At 40.3% G+C, this 23,608-nt stretch overlaps 1 protein-coding gene and 1 non-coding gene across 2 annotated transcripts; both read left to right on the forward strand.

Annotated features, from left to right (window-relative positions):
• The first annotated feature begins 9,302 nt into the window (after positions 1-9,302).
• LOC147926912 (small nucleolar RNA R71) lies at positions 9,303-9,409 on the forward strand. The gene has a single exon (XR_015583156.1). It is a non-coding gene; the product is annotated as a small nucleolar RNA R71 (small nucleolar RNA).
• Positions 9,410-18,420: 9,011 nt separating this feature from the next.
• LOC147926913 (uncharacterized) lies at positions 18,421-22,258 on the forward strand. The gene is made up of 4 exons (XM_087487235.1): positions 18,421-19,513; positions 19,613-19,687; positions 20,362-21,015; positions 21,132-22,258. The coding sequence occupies exons 1-4, from the start codon at positions 18,421-18,423 to the stop codon at positions 22,256-22,258; spliced, it is 2,949 nt and encodes a 982-aa protein (XP_087343361.1).
• Positions 22,259-23,608: the final 1,350 nt, after the last annotated feature.

The following is a 23,608-nucleotide window of genomic DNA, read 5'->3' on the forward strand; positions in this document are numbered from 1 at the left end:
AAATTTTGAGTTTCTCTTAAGCTAGTCTTAGGGAGGTGTTTTCGTTCTTTTGAAATCTTCTAGAAGATTGGGATTCTTATCAAACTATTCTTCTATATTCATTTATTTCCTTTTCTTAGAACCAACAATTTTTTTTTTTACTATGCATTTTCCCAAATCATTTAATAAAAAAATTAAAACTTCTGACCGCTCTTTTTCTTTTTTCTAGCGACTATGTACCCTTTTCTTTCCCATTTTTCTGATTCCTTTTTATTTTATTTTTTATAAACCAATAACTCCAAAACCCCCATAACAAACTACCGTCAGTACGTCCGTACAACACTCGAGATGGTATCAGAGCAAGTCGCTCCTTTCTTTTGATTCTCACATCCACCAAACTCTTCCGCACCAAATATCTTAGCTTTTGTGCTAAGTTCTTAAAAATCTCTTCTTCTTTAACCTTTGTACAATACTTGTAACTAACGGTCAGTTTATCATGGAGAGCATCAAAACCTTGATTGTTCCAGTTACTCTCAAAGGATATAACTACTTACTGTGGGCAAGAACCACAAAAACAGCCCTATAATATGCCGCCCGTGGAGAGGACAAGTGGTTCCAAGAAGATGAAGGAGTTCTAGCCATCATTCAAAACTCCCTTGACGCTCCCATCCTTGAGGCTTACTCATATTGCGAAACCGCAAAGGATCTATGGGATACACTCCAAAATGTGTTTGGTAATGTCACAAATGTCAACCGCATCTTTGAGATCAAACATGCCATCAACAACCTCAATCAGGAGGATATGGAGTTCACAAAACACTTTGTCAAGTTCAGATCTCTTTGGGCTGAACTAGAGATGCTTCGACCGGCGACTATTGATCCGGCGGTCCTAAACGATAGACGTGAACAAGAAAAAGTTTTCAGCCTGCTCATGACACTAAACCCCTTCTACAATGACCTCATCAAGCACATTTTGAGGTCGGAAAAGCTTCCAAGCCTTGATGATGTTTGTAACCAGATTCAAAAATAACATGGCTCTATTGGGTTATTTGGAGGCAAAAGAGAGCTTATGACAGCCAACAAGGCTGAGATTGCTATTGCAAACAAAGGATACTTCAAGCATGAAGACAATAATCCACCATTTTGTGAACATTGAAAGAAGACTGGTCACTTCAAGAGCCGATGTTGGATTCTTCATCCCCATCTTCGTATCAATCGTGGAGGACCAAGTCGTGGAGGACCAAGAGCTCACCAAGCAAACATGGTGGGAGAAGCACCAACCTTCACACAAAATGGTCATACTCCAGAGGGTAATGGGACTGCTTTAAAGGCGTCTTTGGAGCTGGTGAGGAAATCAGACCTGGATGCTCTCATCAAAGCCCTCAAAGAGGCGTCCGGTAACTCTTATCTCGCCTTAAACCCTACTAAACCTCTTATAATTGACTCTGGAGCTTCTCATCACATGATTAGTGATTCTAAATTAATTAGCGAAATTAAACCAGCAAATGGCAATGTGATTATAGCTAATGTTGAAAAGGTTCCAGTTAAAGGCATTGATAACCTAAAATTATTTGATAAAACATCTAAAGCATTCTACATGCCTAGCTTTACTTCAAATTTGTTATCAGTTAAGAGAGCTACTACTGATTTAAATTGTTATGCAATATTTGGTCCTAACAATGTACATTCTCAGGATATTGACACAAGTAGAGTGCTTGGCCAAGGAGTCTCGAAAGATGACCTCTATGTGCTTGAGGATTCCAACCTAGCTCCATTTTATCTTCCTGTTTTAGTTCAATTATTGTTAAGGCTAATAGTGCTATTTGGCATGCTAGACTAGGACATCCTCATTTTCGAGCTTTAGAACTTATGTTTCCAAATATGTCTTTTAAAAATGAAGATTGCGAGGCTTGTATTCTTGGTTAACATTGCAAGTCTGTTTTTCCTAAGTCTATGACTATTTATGAAAATTGTTTTGATTTGGTTCATTCAGATGTTTGGACATCTCCCTTCCTATCTAGAGAAAATCAAAAATATGTTGTCACTTTTATTGATGAAAAATCCAAATATACTTGGTTAACCTTGCTTCCTTCTAAAGATAGGGTTCTTGAGGCATTCATCAACTTTCAAAATTATGTGACTAACCACTATAATGCAAGGATTAAAATTTTGCGATCAGATAATGGTGGGGAGTACACAAGTCATGCCTTCAAACAACATCTCACCAATCATGGCAATATTCATCAAACAAGTTGTCCTTACACACCACAACAAAATGGGGTTGCTGAAAGGAAGAATAGACATCTCATGGAGGTAGCAAGGTCCATGATGTTTCGCACCAATGTTCCAAAACGTTTTTGGGGAGATGCCGTGTTAGCCGCATGCTATCTCATCAATCGAACACCTACCAAGATTCTTCAAGACATCTCACCATTTGAGGTATTGAGCAAAGAAAATCCAATGTTTGATCACTTACGAGTCTTTGGTTGTGTGTGTTATGTCTTGAGACCAGGTGAGCGGCATGACAAGCTTGACAAAAAGAGTATCAAGAGTATGTTTATCGGCTACTCTACCACGCAAAAGGGATACAAGTGGTATGAGCCAGACACAAAGCGAGTTCTCGTCTCACGTGATGTTCAATTTGTGGAATCAAAGGGATATTATGATGAGAAGAATTGGGCTAACATCGAATACTTGACTACATCTCCATCCGATTAAGCCAACAACCTCCAGATTATCCTTGAGAAGCTTGGGGTGGAAACTACTCGAGATAGACCAAGCTCATCAGAGGTAACATCACCTACAATGCCTACGCAAGACAATGGCACCACTCACCCATCACCCTTGACTGATGACCCCAATCTTGGTACTTAAACCGAGAGCATATCGTCACCGTCCCACGCTGATAACGATGGTTTAAATTCAGTTCATAGAGCTGATGACTCCGGTGAAGCTGTAGATGTACCAACCGATGATGAGGATGATGTGAGTGATATTCCGGAGGCTATAGTTCCCATACGCAGAAGCGAACGTCTTAAGAACGTGTCACGAGACTACTACAACAATGTGGTTGTAGCTCACCCTATCCAAGCCGTCTGCACGCTTGCACATTTTCCTTCGGATCATCAGGCGTTTCTTGGTAACATTGACAAGCATTGGATCCCACAAACCTATGATGAAGCCAAAGAGCATAAAGAATGGCGAGACGCTGTAAGTGTTGAACGATCGACCATGGAGTCCAATCACACATGGGATGAAGCTAACCTCCCTAAAGGGAAGAAAGCCGTGATGTCACGCTGGATCTTCACTATCAAGTACAAGAGTGATGGGGAGATCGAACGATATAAGGTGCGACTTTTCGCAAGAGAATTTACACAAACGTATGGGAAGGACTATCGAGATACGTGAAACTCGCTTTCTTGTGGTGGTGATGATGATTGGTGAATGAGATATGATTGAATGATGTGATGATGATGATGAACAGGGTGAAAGCAGGGTGTTTCAATTACCCTTATGCTATTGTAGTATAAGAGATATCAATCCTATGTGAGTGTAATGCAAGCAATCAAGGTGTGCAATACTTATCTTAGTTAAGCCAATTATAAAGGATGTTTGTCACTAACAACCTAATGATGAATGTAAAATGCAGAATGTAAAAACTAAATGGACAAAACACTAAATGTAAATGGAACAGAATGATTATGACAATGATGAAACTAGAACAGGAATCAAACTAATGCAAGGCAAGTAATAAACAGGATTGAACAGAAAACTAAATGAATGCAGCGGGAATGCAACTAAAATGAAATAGGAAGTAAGACATGACAACTACAAAGCATAAACAATAATTCTGGGGATGAACTCGAGCAAGCACTCGATCGAGTGTGCGATCGAGTACAGGGTCGAGTTGGACAAATGCGAGAAACAGAGAAAACCTAATAAAACAGAGCAAGACGAAAACGAATCAAACAACAAGCAAACAACAGGATTTAAGCTAAGAAATCAATAAACAAGAAAGGTCTTAGGGATGAATTCATGGGCTGGATTATAGATTGTGGTTATCTAACTTGGTCAACAAATCTCAATCAACATGAGCTAATCTCTACACAATGATCTCCTAGAACATGTTAATCCACTCTCATGGCAAAAACAATCAAGCTCATATATTTCTAGACCAGTTCTCACATAGCAAAGAATATATACAAGCAAGCATTAAACAACATATCATTTATGTCAATAATCAAACAAGACATCTAATCTCTTAGCATGCCTAATGAAAATCTCTAGATCTAGCCTTATCTTGCAACCTAGACATTGGTGTGATGCTAAGAAGCTTAAGATCAAACCCTACCCTCTCGGTTATAGGATCAGCATGGAGAATATCTAGCCTAGAAGATATCTAAAACAATCAAGTTTGATCTCTTGACCAGATCAAACAACCACAAACATCATCCAGCCTAAACCATCCCTAAGAGCTAAGCAAACTACTCACAATCACACATGATGAACAACGAAATCATAAACCCAGAAAATGACGAAACTTGCATGATTAGATAGATAAAACAGAGATCTACAATATTGAAGAAGGAATCAAACTCGAATTCCTAAAATTTTGAAAGTTATGAAACCAACAAATATCAATGAATCTCTTGTTTTCCTTCAAAAGTAGATGAGAGATCTAAGAAAATAAAAGTGCAAAAGGCATAAATTCCCAAAAGGGTCAATACTAGGTTTGAGAATATCTAAAAAGCTGGACTCCTTGGTGGCTGCAGGGTACAAGGCCTTATATAGGAAAAGGAGTGGAAGCCCTAAAAATGCTAAAAGACAAAATAGCTAGGCGGCTCGGTCAGCTCGACCTGGTGCTCGGTCGAGTGACCGGTCGAGTTGGTTTTTCTTCTGTTCCTTCCACTAAGTCGAGTCCTTCTCCGCACACGGTCGAGTGTCTGGTCGAGTGGGCGGTCGAGTGGAACTCGGAACCTTGTTTCTTCATCTCTAACTCCCTTGCTTTCTCCTCTTGATAGCTTCACTCCTCTTTAGCATTGCTTCCATGCTCCTTAGGCTCCAAATAACCTGTTTATGCAAGAAAAGATGCAAATGCAATGGAACTATACTCTAATGCATGAACAGTCGTAAAGCTACACAATAATGGCCAAAATGGATAGCAAAAGATGCAAAAGATGTGAATATATTAAGGGAAAACAGGGTAAAATATATGAACATCAACACCCCCAAACTTAGTCTTTGCTTGCCCTCAAGGAAATAAACAAGACATAAGAAGGTAGGTGAGGTTTGAAAGTGGGATCTCAGCTCCTAAAGCTTGCCAATAAACCAGCTAGAATCAATGTCCAAATTACTAGTACTATGATGCAAGTTGAATGAGCTGTAATTAAAGATTTTAGACAAGCCAATCACAACCTTTACTGATTTGAGCCTTAGATGTCCACATGCATTCAAATCAACCATTTCCTTTAACATTTATTAATCAAGAACATGAATCAATCTTAAACAATGCTTAAACTCATTTGGCTTGGTGATAAAGGTTTAGAGACAATGATGGTCTCTCTTTAGAGTGGGGCTTATCAATATCAAGGTTCTCTCATAAAAAAAATAGATTGAGCTTTAGAAGAAGGCTAAAGGTAAGAACACTTAGACACATACAAGAACAAAACCTTGTCTACCCAAAGGCACCCAAAGTATTCATCCTATCAATCTAAACCCAAATGGTCCTAGTTTTACCCTTTAACTTCTTCACTTCTCTTTCACCATTTTCTCTTTTGATTTTAATGTCTTAGGAGAGGTTTCTTATTTGATCTTTCTAGTGGAATGGGAGATTCTTTCTTATTGCTATGGTTCTCTTTTCTTCTTATTCTTAAGACATAAAAGGATTTTGCTATACTCTTCTTTTCTTTCTTTCTTTTCTTTGACTAGAACCACATTTAAACAATCTTATTCTTCCCATTCTTTCACTAGACTTTGATTTTACTTAAAAACATTCTCCTCCTAAAGACTCTACCCTTTTCTTTCTCTTTTTCCTCTTTTCTTCTCTTTTTCAAACAACCAAGTCCCAAACCCAACAAGTAAACCACCTAGTCCTATCTAGTTTGGAAAATGCAAACTAGAACTACACAAGGTCTTACTCTTGTCAGTTCAAACCTAACACATTCTACCAAGCTCAATCCAAAAAGGCCTTACACACTCAAGAATAAATATGGCTTGAAAAAAGGATAGGTTAAGGGTAGGGAAACTGATTCTTAATGGGGAAATCAGCTACTTGGATCAACAAGAGTGGTAAAAAGGAAAAAGATGATCCAAATATTATATGGTATCCATGAGTTTAAAGCAATGCACAAGTTGATAATTACAAGTCAATATTAAGTTCTTATAAATAGGAAATGGCATCAAATCACAACATGCTTCAATTTAGACCAAATGCAATGCAGGAATTCAAGGCTTGGTTCAATCTTATACTTCTAACTACTTAACTAGCATCAAAGTACTATTAACTTGGGCATTGATCCTAGTTTGGTGAATTAAGCAAGCTAACAAGGCAAAACTCATCATAGATCCCAAATGCAAATATTTGACAGTCCTACATGGAACATGCTAAACAAGATCCTAATATGCAATGCAAACTACATGAACACTCTTTTTTATAAAGATTTTTGCAAAATTTTTCAAAATTTTAGGGTTTTTCTATGCCTTAGATGTAATGCAAATACTATCATGATGATGCTAAAAATTTGAAATAAGAAAACAAAACACCACATCAAATACTATCTCAAACCCTCCCCCAAACTTAAATCACACAGTCCTCTGTGTGAAAGAAATTTGATAGAGGATTCAAGACCAAAAACAAAACACAATATAGAATGCAATGGTATTTACAAGGAAGGTGATAGTGGTACCTCATGGATTGTGGAAGAAGCTGTCCACATCCTCATTCATGCTATCTAAAGTGTAGTTGGGGTCTTGTTGTTGACGTGGAGGAGGAGATTGGGGCAACTCGACTATGGCCATCGACTAGTACTCGGTCAAGTGGGGGGGGGGTCGAGCTGGTTTCCGAGTCTTCTTTTCTTCTTCTATCTAGACTCCCTTGCTTCCCTGACCATGAAAACACCAAACAAAAATCAAAATACCAAAAACTCCTAAGAAATAAAGACAAAGATACCTTAGGGACTTCCTCCCTAGTGAGCTTGTTTAAAGTCACTAAGCTTGACTTTTGATGCCTTTTCAGGCTTGATTTAGAACCAAGGAGGTGATGAAATCCTCCCAGGCACCTCTTGATCACTGTGAAGTTGATCCTTGATCACTTCACCCTTAACACACAAACCATATTTCTTCTTAATTTTGAGCCTTGGTCTTGCTTTCCTCAAAGACCTCTTGTTGAGTTGCACTTGAAGATCCTTCACCAGATCAGTCAACTCTTGAACTGAACCCTTGAGCATTTCCACTGATTCCTCTTGAAGAGAGAGCTTAGCCTTTGGAGTTCCCACTTCACTTGAGACCTCATGACCACCTTTGTCCTTGATAGTGAAAGGTTGATCATCAATGGTAGGCAGATTGGTTAGGTTATAGATGTCAAACTTCATGGTTAAACCCTCAGCAACGTTCAAGGTTACAAGACCTTCCTTGACATCTATAACAGCTCCAACAGTGGCTAAGAATGGCCTCCCTAGAATGATAGGATCTTCAGGCTCTTTATCCATCTCTAGAACCACAGAGTCTGTGTGAATCCTTGCCTTTCCTATCTTGACTGGAATGTTTTCCAACTTACCAACCACATCTTTGTTTGACCCATCAGCTAGGCATATGTGACGGTTGGTGGACTTGAATTCAGTGTGCCCAAGCTTTTGTGCTATAGAGTAAGGCATCACACTGATAGATGCTCCCAAGTCACATAAGCACTGGTTGTAGTGAAGATAGCTAAGTGATCAAGGCAGAACGAATGGACCTAGATCCTCAAGTTTAATTGGGATGATAACTCCCTCAAGCTCTTCAAGATCATTCTCGTCTTGAGCATGAGCCTTCTTCTTTGACAATTCAAGCAAAAAATCCTGATAGAGAGGATATGGATCATACTATTCCCAGGCAGGTCCTCTCTCTTCTTCTTGGTAAGCAATGATGACCTCTTGTATTGCCATCACTTCCTTCTTCTTAATCACAACCTCTTCCTTCAAAGCTTTCACTTCCTCTTGTTGCAAAGCCATCATTTCTTTTTTCTCAATGATTTCCCTTAGTTCCTTAAGCTTATGTGCTTTGAAACGTCCTGAGAATGGTATAGGCGGTTTGTAAGCAGGAGGAATGTACTTAGCAGGTTTGACAGCTTCAAAATCTTCAGCTCGATCGACCACTCGATCAGGCACTCGATCGAGTGCTGGCTCGAGCACCTGGTCGAGTGCAATGCTGGATTCAGTTTGCTTTGCACAATCTTCACTCTGGGCTTCAATAAATGATGAATCCCCCCCCCCCCCAGATTGGTCTTTACTGTCCTCAGTGACTTCTTCTTCAGAGATATGAATGGCCTTAGCAGTGAACTCCATTGGGTTTTGAACAGCTTTTCCAGGGAGTTGGTTAGGCTTAGGAGCTGAAGTGGAAGCAAGGTTGCTCTCCATATACTTCACTCTAGAGTTGAGACCCTCAAACTTCATGTTCAGATCATTATATTGTGATGTTAACCGCTGGTTCAACTCAGCAAACTGTTTAGCCTCCTCAATCTTTCCGTTGGCTTGCCCAATCAATATTTGTTGCAGCATTGCTCTTAAGTCTTGTTCTTGGCCTTGGTTAGTCTGAAACCCTGGTGGGGGACACAATTAGGGCTGGAACACTTGTTGTTGCTGCTTGGGTACATAGGTATGTTGCTGTTGAGGCTGTTGAGGTGGATATACTTGGTCTTGTGGATTGGCCACATTAGTGCTTCTATAAGAGAGATTGTTGCTCTTGAATCCTCCTTGGTTGTAACCTTTGAATCCTCCTTGATTCTGTATGTAGCACAACTCAGCAAACTCTGCATCTCCATCTTGAGCTGGAACCTCTTCTTCACCAATGAAATGAATGGCCTTTTGTTGGCTTAGTAGGATCTTATCCAACTTCTCATTGACCATCTTCAAGTCCTTCTTGTACTTCTCCTCTTGATCATTGGAGGTGGACCTTACTGTTCTGTCATAGTCCTCATTGTAGTTGCCATCTGATTGAGCTAGATTCTCATTGTAGGTGGACCTTCCACATTCTTGTTGAGGAAGTTGCCATTAGAGGCTGTTTCAAGAAGCATCCTTATCTTGGGTAGAACTCCTTTATACAAGGTGCTGAGCAAAGACTCATTGCTGAATCCATGGTGAAGACACTAAGTTTTGAATCCTTTAAACCTTTCCCAAGCTTCACAAAAGCTCTCATTATTCCTTTGTGCAAACCCAGAAATCTCATTTCTCAACCTTGAAGTTCTAGCATTGGAGAAGAACTTAGCCAAGAAAGCCTTCTTGCAAGCATCCCATGTGGTGATTGCTCCTGTTGGAAGTGTCTTCTCCCATAGATGAGCTTTGTCTCCAAGTGAGAAAGGGAACAGCCTAAGCTTGAAACCATCTTCACTCACACCATTGATCTTGGTGAGACAAAATATCCTATCAAACTCATCAAGGTGGTCTAGGGGGTCTTCCATTGGCAACCCATGGAACTTGTTGGCTTGGATCATAGAGATCAATCCACTTTTTATATCATAATTATTATTAGCAACTGTAGGAGGCACAATACCAGATCTTTGGTTATGTGTGTTGGGTGCATCTCCAGCACCAAAGTGCCTTGGCCGTGGAGCATGTTGATCTTGTTGCTCCATGATGACTTGATCCTCTTGTTCTTGTATTACTCTTATTCTCTGATGTCTTAAACCCTTTGGTAGCCTGTTGATGTTGTCAAGAAGCCTTTGGAGATTGTGATTACCCTTAGACCTTGTTTGCATCAACAACCCGATCGTTGACTCGCACATGTACTCGGTCGAGCACAGGCTCGAGTTTGTGGTCGAACTGACTGAAAGGAGACGTCTATTTATACTCGGGTCGTGGCTCAGTCAGTCACTTGATCAGCAAACGGTCGAGTGTTAGCTCGAGTGGTACTTGAAATGCAACACAGACAAGCAGAGGAAGAATTCGAGTTTAGTAATGAACAAGTGATCGAAGGAACTTAATCTTAGACTAATATGAACTCTAATTGTCACAAATAAACACTCAAATTGGCAACAGCGCCAAATTGAAACTCGCTTTCTTGTGGTGGTGATGATGATTGGTGAATGAGATATGAATGAATGATGTGATGATGATGATGAACAGGGTGAAAGCAGGGTGTTTCAATTACCCTTATGCTATTGTAGTATAAGAGATATCAATCCTAAGTGAGTGTAATGCAAGCAATCAAGGTGTGCAATACTTATCTAAGTTAAGCCATTTATAAAGGATGTTTGTCACTAACAACCTAATGATGAATGTAAAATGCAGAATGTAAAAACTAAATGGACAAAACACTAAATGTAAATGGAACAGAATGATTATGACAGTGATGAAACTAGAACAGGAATCAAACTAATGCAAGACAAGTAATGAACATGATTGAACAGAAAACTAAATGAATGCAGCGGGAATGCAACTAAAATGAAACAGGAAGTAAGACAGGACAACTACAAAGCATAAACAAGAATTCTGGGGATGAACTTGAGCAAGCACTCGATCGAGTGTGCGATCGAGTACAGGGTCGAGTTGGACAAATGCGAGAAACAGAGCAAACCTAATAAAACAGAGCAAGACGAAAATGAATCAAACAAAAAGCAAAACATGATTTAAGCTAAGAAATCAATAAACAAGAATGGTCTGAGGGATGGATTCATGGGCTGGACTATAGATTGTGGTTATCTAACTTGGTCAACAAATCTCAATCAACATGAGCTAATCTCTAGACAATGATCTCCTAGAACATGTTAATCCACTCTCATGGCAAAAACAATCAAGCTCATATATTTCTAGACCAGTTCTCACATAGCAAAGAACATATACAAGCAAGCATTAAACAACAGATCATTTATGTCAATAATCAAACAAGACATCTAATCTCTTAGCATGCCTAATGAAAATTTCTAGATCTAGCCTTATCTTGCAACCTAGACATTGGTGTGATGCTAAGAAGCTTAAGATCAAACCCTACCCTCTCGGTTATAGGATCAGCATAGAGAATATCTAGTCTAGAAGATATCTAAAACAATCAAGCTTGACCAGATCAAACAACCACAAACATCATCCAGCCTAAACAATCCCTAAGAGTTAAGCAAACTACTCACAATCACACATGATGAACAACGAAATCATAAACCCAGAAAATGACGAAACTTGCATGATAAGATAGATAAAACAGAGATCTACAATATTGAAGAAGGAATCAAACTCGAATTCTTAATATTTTGAAAGTTATGAAACCAACAAATATCAAGGAATCTCTTGTTTTCCTTCAAAAGTAGATGAGAGATCTAAGAAAATAAAAGTGCAAAAGGCATAAATTCCCAAAAGGGTAAATACTAGGTTTGAGAATATCTAAAAAGCTAGACTCCTTGGTGGCTGCAGGGTACAAGGCCTTATATAGGAAAAGGAGTGGAAGCCTTAAAAATGCTAAAAGAGAAAATAGCTAGGCGGCTCGGTCAGCTCGACCTGGTGCTCGGTCGAGTGACCGGTCGAGTTGGCTTTTCTTCTGTTCCTTCCACTCAGTCGAGTCCTTCTCCGCACATGGTCGAGTCCTTCTCCGCACACGGTCGAGTGTCTGGTCGAGTGGGCGGTCGAGTCCTTCTCCGCACCTTGTTTCTTCAGCTCTAACTCCCTTGCTTTCTCCTCTTGATAGAATCACTCCTCTTTAGCATTGCTTCCATGCTCCTTAGGCTCCAAAATCACCTGTTTATGCAAGAAAAGATGCAAATGCAATGCAACTATACTCTAATGCATGAACAGTCCTAAAGCTACACAATAATGGCCAAAATGGATAGCAAAAGATGCAAAAGATGAAAATATACTAAGGGAAAACAGGGTAAAATATATGAACATCAATATGTTTGCACCAGTTGCGAAGCTTCATAGAGTTCGAGTGGTTCTCTCCTTGGCAAAAAACCTGGATTGGGAACTGTGGAAAATGGATGTTAAGAATGCATTCTTACAAGGAGAACTTGAAGATGAAGTTTACATGAGACCTCCACCAGGCTTAGAAGACACCATTGGTCCAGGAAAAGTATTCAAGCTCAACAAGGCTATCTATGGTCTCAAACAGTCTCCAAGAGCGTGGTACCATAAGTTAAGCACCACCTTACTTAAGAGAGGATTTCGCATATCGGAGGCTGACCATACTCTATTCACATTGCCAAGCGAAAAAGGTATTGTAGTCATTCTCGTCTATGTTGATGATATTATCATCACAGGGAATGACAAGGTAGGGATTTAAGACACAAAAGATTTTCTCATATCAGTTTTTGATATTAAAGATCTAGGAAAACTCAAATATTTTCTTCGAATTAAAGTTTATAGATGTGAAGAAGGATTATTCCTATCACAAATGAAATATGCCCTTGATCTTATGAGTGAAGCAGGGAAACTTGGCTCAAAAGCAATCTCAACACCACTTGAAGAAAATTACAAAGCAGGAGGAAAGGGGGAGCTTGATGCAGCTCCATTCAAAGATGTCAAACAATATCGACGCCTAGTAGGTAAACTCATATATCTTACTATCACACGGCCTGATATTTCTTTTGCTGTGAACCAGGCGAGCCAGCACATGCAAAGTCCGACCATACACCACTGGAACATGGTGAACCGGATACTCAAATACATCAAGAGCTCACCGGGACAAGGCATTTGGATGGGACGCAATGAGAGTACTGAACTTGTGGGATATTGCGATGCTGGCTATGCTGGAGATCGTGAAGACCGTCGTTCAACCACGGGCTACTGCACGTTCCTTGGAGGAAACCTAGTCACATGGAAAAGTAAGAAACAAAAGGTGGTCTCACTATCAAGCGTTGAAGCCGAGTATAGGACCATGAGAAAACTCACTACTGAACTAATGTGGCCAAAGCTCTACTAAAAGACCTTGGAATCGAATCATCAAAGCCAATCACAATGCATTGTGATAACGAAGCTGTCATCCATATAGCAACAAACTCGGTGTTCCACGAGAGGACCAAGCATATTGAGGTTGATTGTCACAAAGTCTGAGAACAAATCAAGCTTGGAGTTGTTCTCTCATGTCACACTGAAAGCTCGGAACAGTTAGCTGATGTACTCACCAAAGCTGCCAGTCCAAGAGTCTGTGAGTACATTCACGGCAAACTTTGCCTTAAAGATCTTACTCAGCCATAAGTTGCCAACATGGCACCTACACTCTTTTTCCCTTATGTATAGTTCATGAGTCCAAGCTTGATCGATGCTCTTGATCAAGCTTGAGGGGGAGTATGAAAGTTCACACCACCGTCTGTACGTTCGTACATCCGTACGTCAGTACAACACTCGAGATGGGCCTTTCGTACCGATTGAAGGTCCATCATGTCCAGCCCTGAAGAGAAGCCTCTAACGTTCACAAAGTCTCTAGATCCTTCCATCAAGTGACGTTGTCAAGCTCAAGCAAGTGGGAACCAATCATATTCTTGTCGGCTCAAACCTAACACTTTCTACTAAGCTCAATCCGAAAAAGGCATAGCACTCAAAAAATAAGGATGGCTTGAATGAAGGGTAAGGCTCTAGATGGGTTTAACTGTTACAATTATGGGAATCAGCTACTTGGATTAACAAGGGTGGTAAAAAGGAAAAGGATAATTTAAGTATGTGTCTTGTGTTCATGAGTTTAATTTCAATGCATTACAAGATAATTATTAGTCAAGATTAGGTTCAAATAAGATACGGAATAACATCAAATCACAACATGCTTCGACTAAGTTTCAAATGCGAAATAATCATTCAAGATGTTGTTTAGTTCTACCATCTAAAGTCAATCAACAATCATCAAACAGCTAATAACGAGGGCATTGAATTTATTTTAATGAATCAGCAAGTTTACAAGGCTATAGTCATCATAATCTCCAATGCATATGCAAATAACCATATCTGAAGCAATCCAGACTCAATCCTATAATGCAAATGCAAGTACATGAACACTCTTTTTTTATAATTGTTTTCAAATTTTCAATTTTTTGGGTGTTTATATGCAAATAGATGTAGACACAAATGAATAAAACTAGTATGCAAAAATTTGAAATAAGAACTTTGTGGGGGAGTTCAATGCCAATTACTTTCTCTATGAGGCCCTTGATCGGGTTGACTCATGGGAACAGTACTGTGCAACAGTTGGACACGGAGTTCAGTTGGCTGGTGGTGTATGCGGGCCGGGCTTTGGAGCCAAAGTCAGCTATTAGATTCTTGTTGGCTTTTCGCGATGATCTGAAGGCTCGGTGTAGGGTGAGGAGTTACAATACAAGAGCGGAGCTGGTGGAGACTACAGCTGGGATAGAGGATGACTTGAGAGCACAGGTTGTGGTTGTCAGTCTTCCAATGGAGCCAAAGCAAACTCAGCCGCACTGTATTCCTAGCAATGGCGGTAAGCCTATTCAGGGGCAGAAGCGGAAGTTCGACACCATGTAGAAGACGAGTTCTAGCTGGTGCAGGATGCTTTGGGTGGTAGCTTGGAGCATAGGGTCGCGGACGACTCGGGTGTGCTACTACTGCAGAGAGGCAAGGCATGTCTAATTAGCGTGTCCCAAGCTGCATCCGATGATTGTGGTGGTGGTGCAGCCATGAGTGCAGCATGTTGTACAAACGGTGTTGTCGTTGCATGTGACACCGCGTGTGTACTCGACCGTGGAGACAAGAGTAACCAGTTCCAACGGGATCATGGGTATAATTTCTAACTTTGGTTTTGTGGCTTAGGGTTTAGGTTTTAGGGTTAAGGTTGTTGGAGGTGAGTTGATCCAAAACCATAGACGGGCGGATATTCAGGTGGCTGGGGAGTCGATGCCGGAAGATCTGATTATCAGTCCAGTGGAGTTATATAATGTTATATTGGGTATATATTGGTTGCATTAGTACAGAGTACATTTGGATTGTCATCGAGGTAGAGTTGCTTTTTAGCGGTCTGGAGGGAAGAGGTTGGTTTATTAGGGAGTGAGACCGACTTAAAGGAGTGAGACCGACATTAGGGACTCTGGTTATCTTAGCTGTGCAGGTAAAGAGGATGATCAGGAAGGATCGTGAGGCGTACCTAGCTACTATTTATATGCCTGAGTCAATACGACAGGTTGTTGTTGGTGAGATCCCTATGGTTTGGGAATTTGAGGGTGTGTTTAAGTCGTAGCAGAGATTACCACCATCTCGGTCTGATGCCTTCATGATTGAGTTGGAACCAGGACCGACTCCTCAGTCTAGGGCACCCTACAGGGTGGCTCCAGAAGAGATGGTAGATCTGAAGAATTAGTTGGAGGATTTGTTGTGAAAAAGATTCATTCGTCCTAGCACTTCACTGTTGGGAGAGCTGGAGATTCTACTCATGTATAGATTATCGGGGTCTGAACTGTGTTGTTGTGAAGAAAAAGTATCCTCTTTTGCGGATTGATGAGTTGTTGGATCAGTTGAGGGGTGCTACTTGGTTCTCCAAGATTTACTCTGAAACCCCTCTACATTCGTCATTAAGGCATGGTTGCTCAACCAGCAAGAAGAAAGCACAAACTCTTTCTGGAGCAATTACCCGCCAAACGCGATCAAGGAAGGTTGTCATATTCGGCCTAGGGTTTGGGTTAATTCCATATTAGACTAGTGATCCCATACTCACTAACATCCTAACCCCAATAAGAATATAACAGCGAAAATAATCATCAATAAACCAATAACATCTACCAGCAATTATCAAATAACCAACAAACCAATAATAATTCCATAACAACTAAAACAATAAATCATTCTAACATAAACCAAAGAACCAGCAATCCTAGACAACATTCTAAGACCATCTCCAATGGTTTTCCCTATTTTTTTCTCTATAATAGAAGTGAGTTTTACTCAAACCCATCTCTATTCTCACCTCTAAAATAGAGATTTCTATATTTTCCTCTATATATAGAGAAGAAAATAGGGATCAGTTGGAGATGCTCTAAGGACTCAACTCTAGCAACCTAACAGAAGTCAGACAAACACCAACCGAGCCACTAGAACATCCTTCTCTTCATTGCCTTAATTCCACGATCACACTTTGCTTTTACCTGCACCACAAACAATTGAGATGCATGAGTATTGTCATAAACACTCAGTGAGGCAATCCTCCCATCTACTGGGCTATACACACAACCAACTGAGAATCCATAGTTTAACAATCAACAAACAACACAAACAAACCATGATAAACAAGTATCAGCCGCCTACTAAAAGGGTTGGTGTCGACCGAAACTGACTCTTGGTGTCGACCCTTGGTGTCGACCGACACTGCCTCTTGGTGTCGACCAACTCTGCCTCATAGTGTCGATCAACACCCCTCCTCGACCCGGAAACCCTAACACCGACACTTGTACAATTCTCCGTGCCATCAAACTCCTTGGTGTCGACAAACACCCACACTTGGTGTTGATCGATACCGACCCTGCAGATACGTTCTGCTCAAAGCCAGGAGTTTGTTCATCGCTTCCCACCACCTCCATATCGTCTAAGGATCACTTAAAAGCCACATAAGGACATAGGAACCATGAAACAACCACAACAAGCAAGAAAACAACCACAAATAGACATAAAACAAGCAAAACAAAGGAATTACAGGCTTAGATCAGCAATGGTCATGCACTCACCTTTCTAACAGAAGATTCTGACCAGCAATTGACAAAAAAAACACACTCCTAGCAAGCTTCTAACACGATGCTAGCCTCAGATCTCTCAAGAACAGCTATAAATCTCCAAAATGTTGGAACTGAATTTTCAGAAACAAGTTTTCAGAAAATTGCAGGTTTTGGGACAGTAACTTTCCGGCAACTTTCTGGCCAAATGGCTGCTCGGAATTGTCTGGTCGATAGGGCAATGGAAAGCAGGTAACGAGTACTACAAGATGGTATACTCATATGTCCAAAACGGAGTTGATTTAAATGAAAAATAGGAATGTGAAGTGAGCTACTTGGGATTGTTTGGGAAATATCCTACATCAGAAATATGACTGATTTTTCACTCATATATATGTCGTTTCACACTCTTCTAGTTTCAAAAGTGTGTAGAAGTAAGAGGAAGGTTCCCACATGCGAGACGAACCGGGCACGGACGCGGGGCGGGCCGGGCTGGTCGTGGACACGGGCTGTGGCCTCTTGGGCTTTTGGGCTTTTTGGCTCTTGAGACTGCTGTAGGCTCATTTAATTTTTTGGAAAGACTTGGTGTGAACTCCAAGCAAACTTGGGCAGTACTCCGAGAATATTCAGTGAATATTTTCTTGAGATCTCCCTCCTTCTACTATATATAGAGGCACAACCTCTCATTATTTCACACACACAAAAACACAAACACTCCTTCCTTTGAAGATCTCTCTCTCCCTCTCCCTTGCTTAGTCCAAGTAAGTTCTTAGTTTAGTAGTCTCGAGAGTACAACGTAGATCTGTTTGCTTGAGTTCTATTACTGGTGTGCTACTGTAATAGTTCGTGATCAGTTGTATCCTGGGATTCATAAATCGTGATTGTCTGAAAGCACTTACGGCCGATTTATTGAATTAAGGAAAGAGATATAATATCTTGCCTCCGTGATTTATTTTATGGTTTATATTATGCTGTTCTAATTCGTTTCTGATTTCGTTAGTTTAAATATAATTCACATCTTTTCTCAATTCAATTTTTGCGCTCCTAACAGTCTTAATTCAATAAATCTGCTTTCTGCTTATCGCTTTAAACGGATTGAGAATTTTTTGAATTTTTTATTTTAAAAACGATTTCAAAATCTTCTAAAAAGCTGTTTCTGCTTTCATCTTTCGGTGCTTACGGGGAAAGTTTTTGAAATTTTTTTTACTTTAATTCATTCTTCTCTACTCTCTCTGGTTTCCACAAACGCTCTTAATGGAGTGAGTTTGTGAAATAAGTTTCTGCGAACGCTTGTTAAGCGAGTTTGCAAAACAAATACTTGAATTGTTTGATTAATATATTAATCATATCTGTTTATTGTGAAACAGAAAAATATCTGGAGACAACAACAATAACGTTGACGGTGCTAGGATTCCTGCAACCCCTGGTTAAACTCCTGCGGAGTTGGCTTTACGCCTTGCTAAAGAACTTGAAAACACGAAGCTTACCGATTTGGGTATGGACAACGTGCGCCAAAATCTGTTCGGTAATGGATCAACCCACATGGGGATACCACCTTCGGCTTCCCAAGGGATGATGCCAGATAAGTTGATGGCAAAGCTGGGTTCAAAACGTGGCAAAACAAGATGCACTACTACTTGGCCAGCATGAACATGGAAAGGTACCTCACACAGGATCCACCAACGCTTCCACAAGGTGACACTAATGTGTATGTGGTTGGAAGTATGGATAGCATGGCTCAAGGAGACTATTGTTGCAAAGGTCAGATTCTGAACTGTTTGGTCAATGATCTGTATGACCTCTACAGTATGTACAAGACTTCAAAAGCATTGTGGCTAGCTTTGAAGACCAAGTACAAGACTGATGAGTCTGGGATGCAGAAATTCTCAACTACGAAGTTCCTTAACTTCAAGATGGTGGATTCCAAACCAATTATAGAACAAGTGGAGGCTCTTCAACGCATCTTTCATGAGATCGATTTGGAAGGGATGTCGATCTGTAATGTCTTCAAAACGAATTGCTTGATCGAGAAGCTACCACCAAGCTGGTCGAATTTCAAGCATTATCTTAACTTCAAGCGTAAGGCAATGTCTTTTGATGATCTCATTCGTCGCTTGAGAGTTGAGGACAACAATCGTGGAGCTCATTCAGATGCTCAAAGCCATGGGCATGATGTTCATGTAGCTGAGCATAAGGCCAAGTTTAAAGGCAAGGAAAACGGGATCTCTATTCCTCATAAACCATTGAAGGTGTCATCTGGACCAAACTTCAAGAAGAGAAACCTTGAGAGGAAGTTCAAAGGAAAGTGTTATCATTGTGGTAAGATTGGACACAAGGCTGATGTTTGCAAAAGCAAAGCAAAAGATCTCAAGTTGCAGGCAAACCTAACTGAAGAAGACATGGTTGCGGTGGTTACTGAATGTAACATGGTGGAAGACAACCCATTGGAGTGGTACTACGACACTGGTGCTACCACACACATATGCTCTGATAGGACCATGTTCACCACCTATGTGCAGAACAAGTCAAATGAGCAGCTTTTCATGGGCAACAAGGCGATGTCCAAGATTGAAGGTAAAGGCAAAGTGTTTCTGAAGCTAACTTCTGATCTTGAGCTCACCTTGCAGAACGTGAAGCACGTACCTGACATGCGGAAGAATCTCATCTCTGGAACAGTGCTAAGCAAGCATGGTTTTCCATCAATTTTGAGGCTGATAAGTTAGTTCTTAAGAAAAATGGGATGTATTTGGGAAAGGGTTTTGTTAAGGGTGGACTGATCAAGATGTCTGTAACGACAGTCCATCCGAAAAATTGTAGCTTTTGCTTCTGTTGCTGAAATGAAAGAAAACCCTATTGCTTACTTGGATGAGTCGTTTACTACTTGGCATGAACGTTTAGGACCTGTCAATTACAAAACAATGCGAAAAATGCAAAACTTGAATTTGATTCCGAAATTCAAAACTAACCAAGAAAAATGTGAAGTGTGCGCACAGGCCAAACTCACTAAAACTCTTTCACCACGCGTTGAAAGAACAACCGAACCTCTAGGCTTAATTCACACAGACTTATGTGATTTAAAGTATGTGAAAACTAGAGGTGGGAAGAAATACTTTGTTACCTTCATTGATGATTGCACAAGATATTGCTATGTATATCTCTTGCATAGCAAAGATGAAGCATTGGTAAAATTCAAAGAGTTCACCCTCGAAGTAGAAAATCAGCTTCAGAAAACTATAAAAGTAGTTCGAAGTGATAGAAGAGGAGAATATAATGAGCCGTTCAATGCATTTTGCAGAGAAAAAGGAATTATATATTAGACAACCGCTCCCTACTCGCCAGAATCTAACGGAGTAGCGGAACGAAAGAATCGAACTCTAAAAGAGATGATGAATGTGTTGTTGAAAGAATCTGGGTTAGCACAGAACATGTGGGGGGGGGGGAAGCTTTGCTTACCACTAATTACATCCTCAACAGGATACCGCATAACTTTACTGGCAAGTCACCATATGAGCTTTGGAAAGGTATGGTACCTTCGTACAAATACGTCAAAGTGTGAGGGTGTTTAGCAAAAGTGGTTGTACCACCTCCTAAAAAGGTCACAATTGGGCCTAAGACCATAGACTGTATCTTCATCGGATATGCACATAACAGTAGTGCATATCGATTTCTGGTTCATAAATCAGATATCTATGTGAATACAGTTATGGAATCGAGAAATGCTTCATTTTTTGAAGACATTTTCCCCTTTAGGAAAACTAAAAAACGGACTCGTGAACAACGAGATGCATCGACTTTGGAAGCTGGCAATACTTTGAGTACTACTTCTGGAGAAACAGAACTGGAACCTAGAAGGAGCAAACGAGCTCACAAAAGTAAATTGTTTGGTGATGATTTTCTGATGATGGCATTTCTAGCTGAAAATCTACCAAGAACATATGCAGAAGCTATGTCTACACCTGATGCACCTTATTGGGAGGTAGCAGTCAAAACTGAAATAGACTCTACCATGCAACATCATACTTACGAGATGGCAGATCTACCACAAGGATTTAAGCCTTTGGGATGTAAATGGATTTTTACGATAAAACGAAAACCAAATGGCGATATTGAGCGGTACAAGGCTAGGCTTGTAGTGCAAGGATTTTGGCAAAAAGAAGGCTTAGATTTCTTTGATACCTATTCACCGGTAACAAGACTATCTTCGATCAGGAAGCTCATAGGTATTGCAGCCTTGAGATATCTTGAAATCCATCAAATGGATGTAAAACTGCTTTTCTCCATGGAGATTTAGAAGAGGAAATCTACATGAAACAACCTGAGGGATTTGTTATTCCAGGACAAGAACACAAAGTGAGTAAACTTGTAAAGTCATTATATGGACTCAAACAGACTCCTAAGCAGTGGCATGAGAAGTTTGACAGTATGATGATGTCTAATGGTTTTCGCATTAATGAATGTGACAAATGCATATACTACAAAACTACTCCATCAGGGTACATTTTGTTATGCTTATATGTAGATGATATGCTCATTATTGGAAGCAACAAAGACATCATAACTCAAACGAAAAACATGCTCAAAAGAAATTTTGACATGAAGTACTTGGGTTTAGCAGATGTAATTTTGGGGATAAAAATCATCAGAACTGATGAGGGCCTTATCTTGTCTCAAACCCACTATGCTGAAAAAGTGCTAGATCGATTCAAGCGTTACTCAAATGGGACTGCAAAAACTCCAGAGGATCCTCAAATTCACTTGACCAAAAATTCTGGTGAACCTGTGCAACAGGTGGAGTATGCAAGAGTAATTGGCAGTCTAATGTACTTGACAAACTGTACAAGACCAGATTTAGCGCACTCTGTCAATGTACTTAGTCGCTACACAAGTAATCCAGGACATAAGCATTGGATGGCTATAACTAGAGTTTTGGACTATCTACGTTATACCAAAGATCATGGCTTGCACTATGGTAGAGAACCCGGAGTTTTGGAAGGTTACAGTGATGCCAACTGGATCGCAGACTCGAGAAACTCAAAGTCCACAAGTGGATATGTTTTTACACCTGGAGGTGCAGCAGTGTCCTGGAAGTCTTCCAAACAAACTTTTACAGCTAAATCAACTATGGAATCTGAATTCATAGCTTTGGAGATAGCTATGTCGGAAGCTGAATCACTTCGTAATTTCTTGGAAAACATCCCACTGTGGGGGAATCTTGTGCCTGCAATACGTGTACACTGTGATAGTCAATCGGCTTTGGGTAGGGCAAGGAATACCCATTACAATGTCAAATCTCGTCACATCAGACGGAGACATAAAACTGTTAGAAAACTTATCTCAACTGGTGTAGTTACGATTGATTACATCCATACGAAAGAAAACCTAGCGGATCCATTTACAAAAGTTTTGGCGCGAGATCAAGTTATAAAGTCATCAAGAAGAATGGGTTTAAAGCCTACGACTTAAGAGGAGGTTTGATGGTAACCCCACCTACTCAGATTGGAGTCCCCATGACCTAGGTTTAAAGTGACAACTAAATCAAGCTGAATCTGCTACAAGCACTACAAGACTTTTTTCTTTTCCCAGTTCCTAAAATGATGTAAAGTGCTTCCTGTATGTTAGAGGTTAAGCATATGCTTTTAATGATTTGAAATGTAGCTTTGTAAAATATTTGAAATAATTACAGGATATTTTTTTAAATACAAGCAGCTATTAAAATCACCTTGTGAGTGTGAAATGGGGCCGTTTCTAGGAGAATATATGAGGCTATACTCTCTAAGTTCACTCATGATTAACCAGGCATGTTCAAGGCCACAATGAACACAATAGAGAACCTCGTTCTACGAGAAAACGAAGCTGTGTTATGCATGCTGTCTAAGTTTACATACAAATCCGGATGGTTCAAGACATCATGTTCACCAACTGGCCGAGTAAACTCGACAAGTATAACAATGAGTCGGTTCAAGGATGAAAAACGCCACCAACTCAGATACAATTAGTTTTCGCATATACTCTCCAAAGTCTGTCTAGTCTAGATAGTAGTGTCAGTCTATAGGGTTAGTTTTGTCGTCATATGTTTAGACTTATTTCTATTCATGAGGGGGATTGTTGGAACTGAATTTTCAGAAACAAGTTTTCAGAAAATTGGAGGTTTTGGGACAGTGACTTTCCGGTGACTTTCCGGCCAAATTCCAGTCAAATGGCTGCTCGGAATTGTCTGTTCGATAGGGCAATGGAAAGAAGGTAACGGGTACTACAAGATGGTATACTCTTATGTCCAAAACAGAGTTGATTTGAATGAGAAATAAGAGTGTGAAGTGAGCTACTTGGGATAGTTTGGGAAATATCCCACATCGGAAATATGACTGATTTTTCACTCATATATATATATATATATAGTTTCACACTCTTCTAGTTTCAAAAGTGTGTAGAAGGAAGAGGAAAGGTTCCCACACACGAGCCGAACCGGGCACGGACGCGGGAAGGGAAAGGTACGGACGCGGGGTGGGCCGGGCTGGTCGTGGACGCGGACTGTGGCCTCTTGGGCTTTTGGGCTTTTTGGCTCTTGAGACTGCTGTAGACTCATTTAATTTTTTGGAAAGACTTGGTGTGAACTCCAAACAAACTTGGGCAGTACTCCGAGAATATTCAGTGAATATTTTCTTGAGACCTCCCTCCTTCTACTATATATAGAGGCACAAACTCTCATTATTTCACACACACAAAAACACAAATACTCTTTCCTCGGAAGATCTCTCTCTCCCTCTCTCTTGCTTAGTCCAAGTAAGTTTTTAGTTTAGTAGCCTCGAGAGTATA

Source organism: Camelina sativa, chromosome 15 (genome assembly GCF_030686135.1).
Source record: "Camelina sativa cultivar CO46 ecotype springtype chromosome 15, ASM3068613v1".
Lineage (NCBI taxonomy): Eukaryota > Viridiplantae > Streptophyta > Magnoliopsida > Brassicales > Brassicaceae > Camelina > Camelina sativa.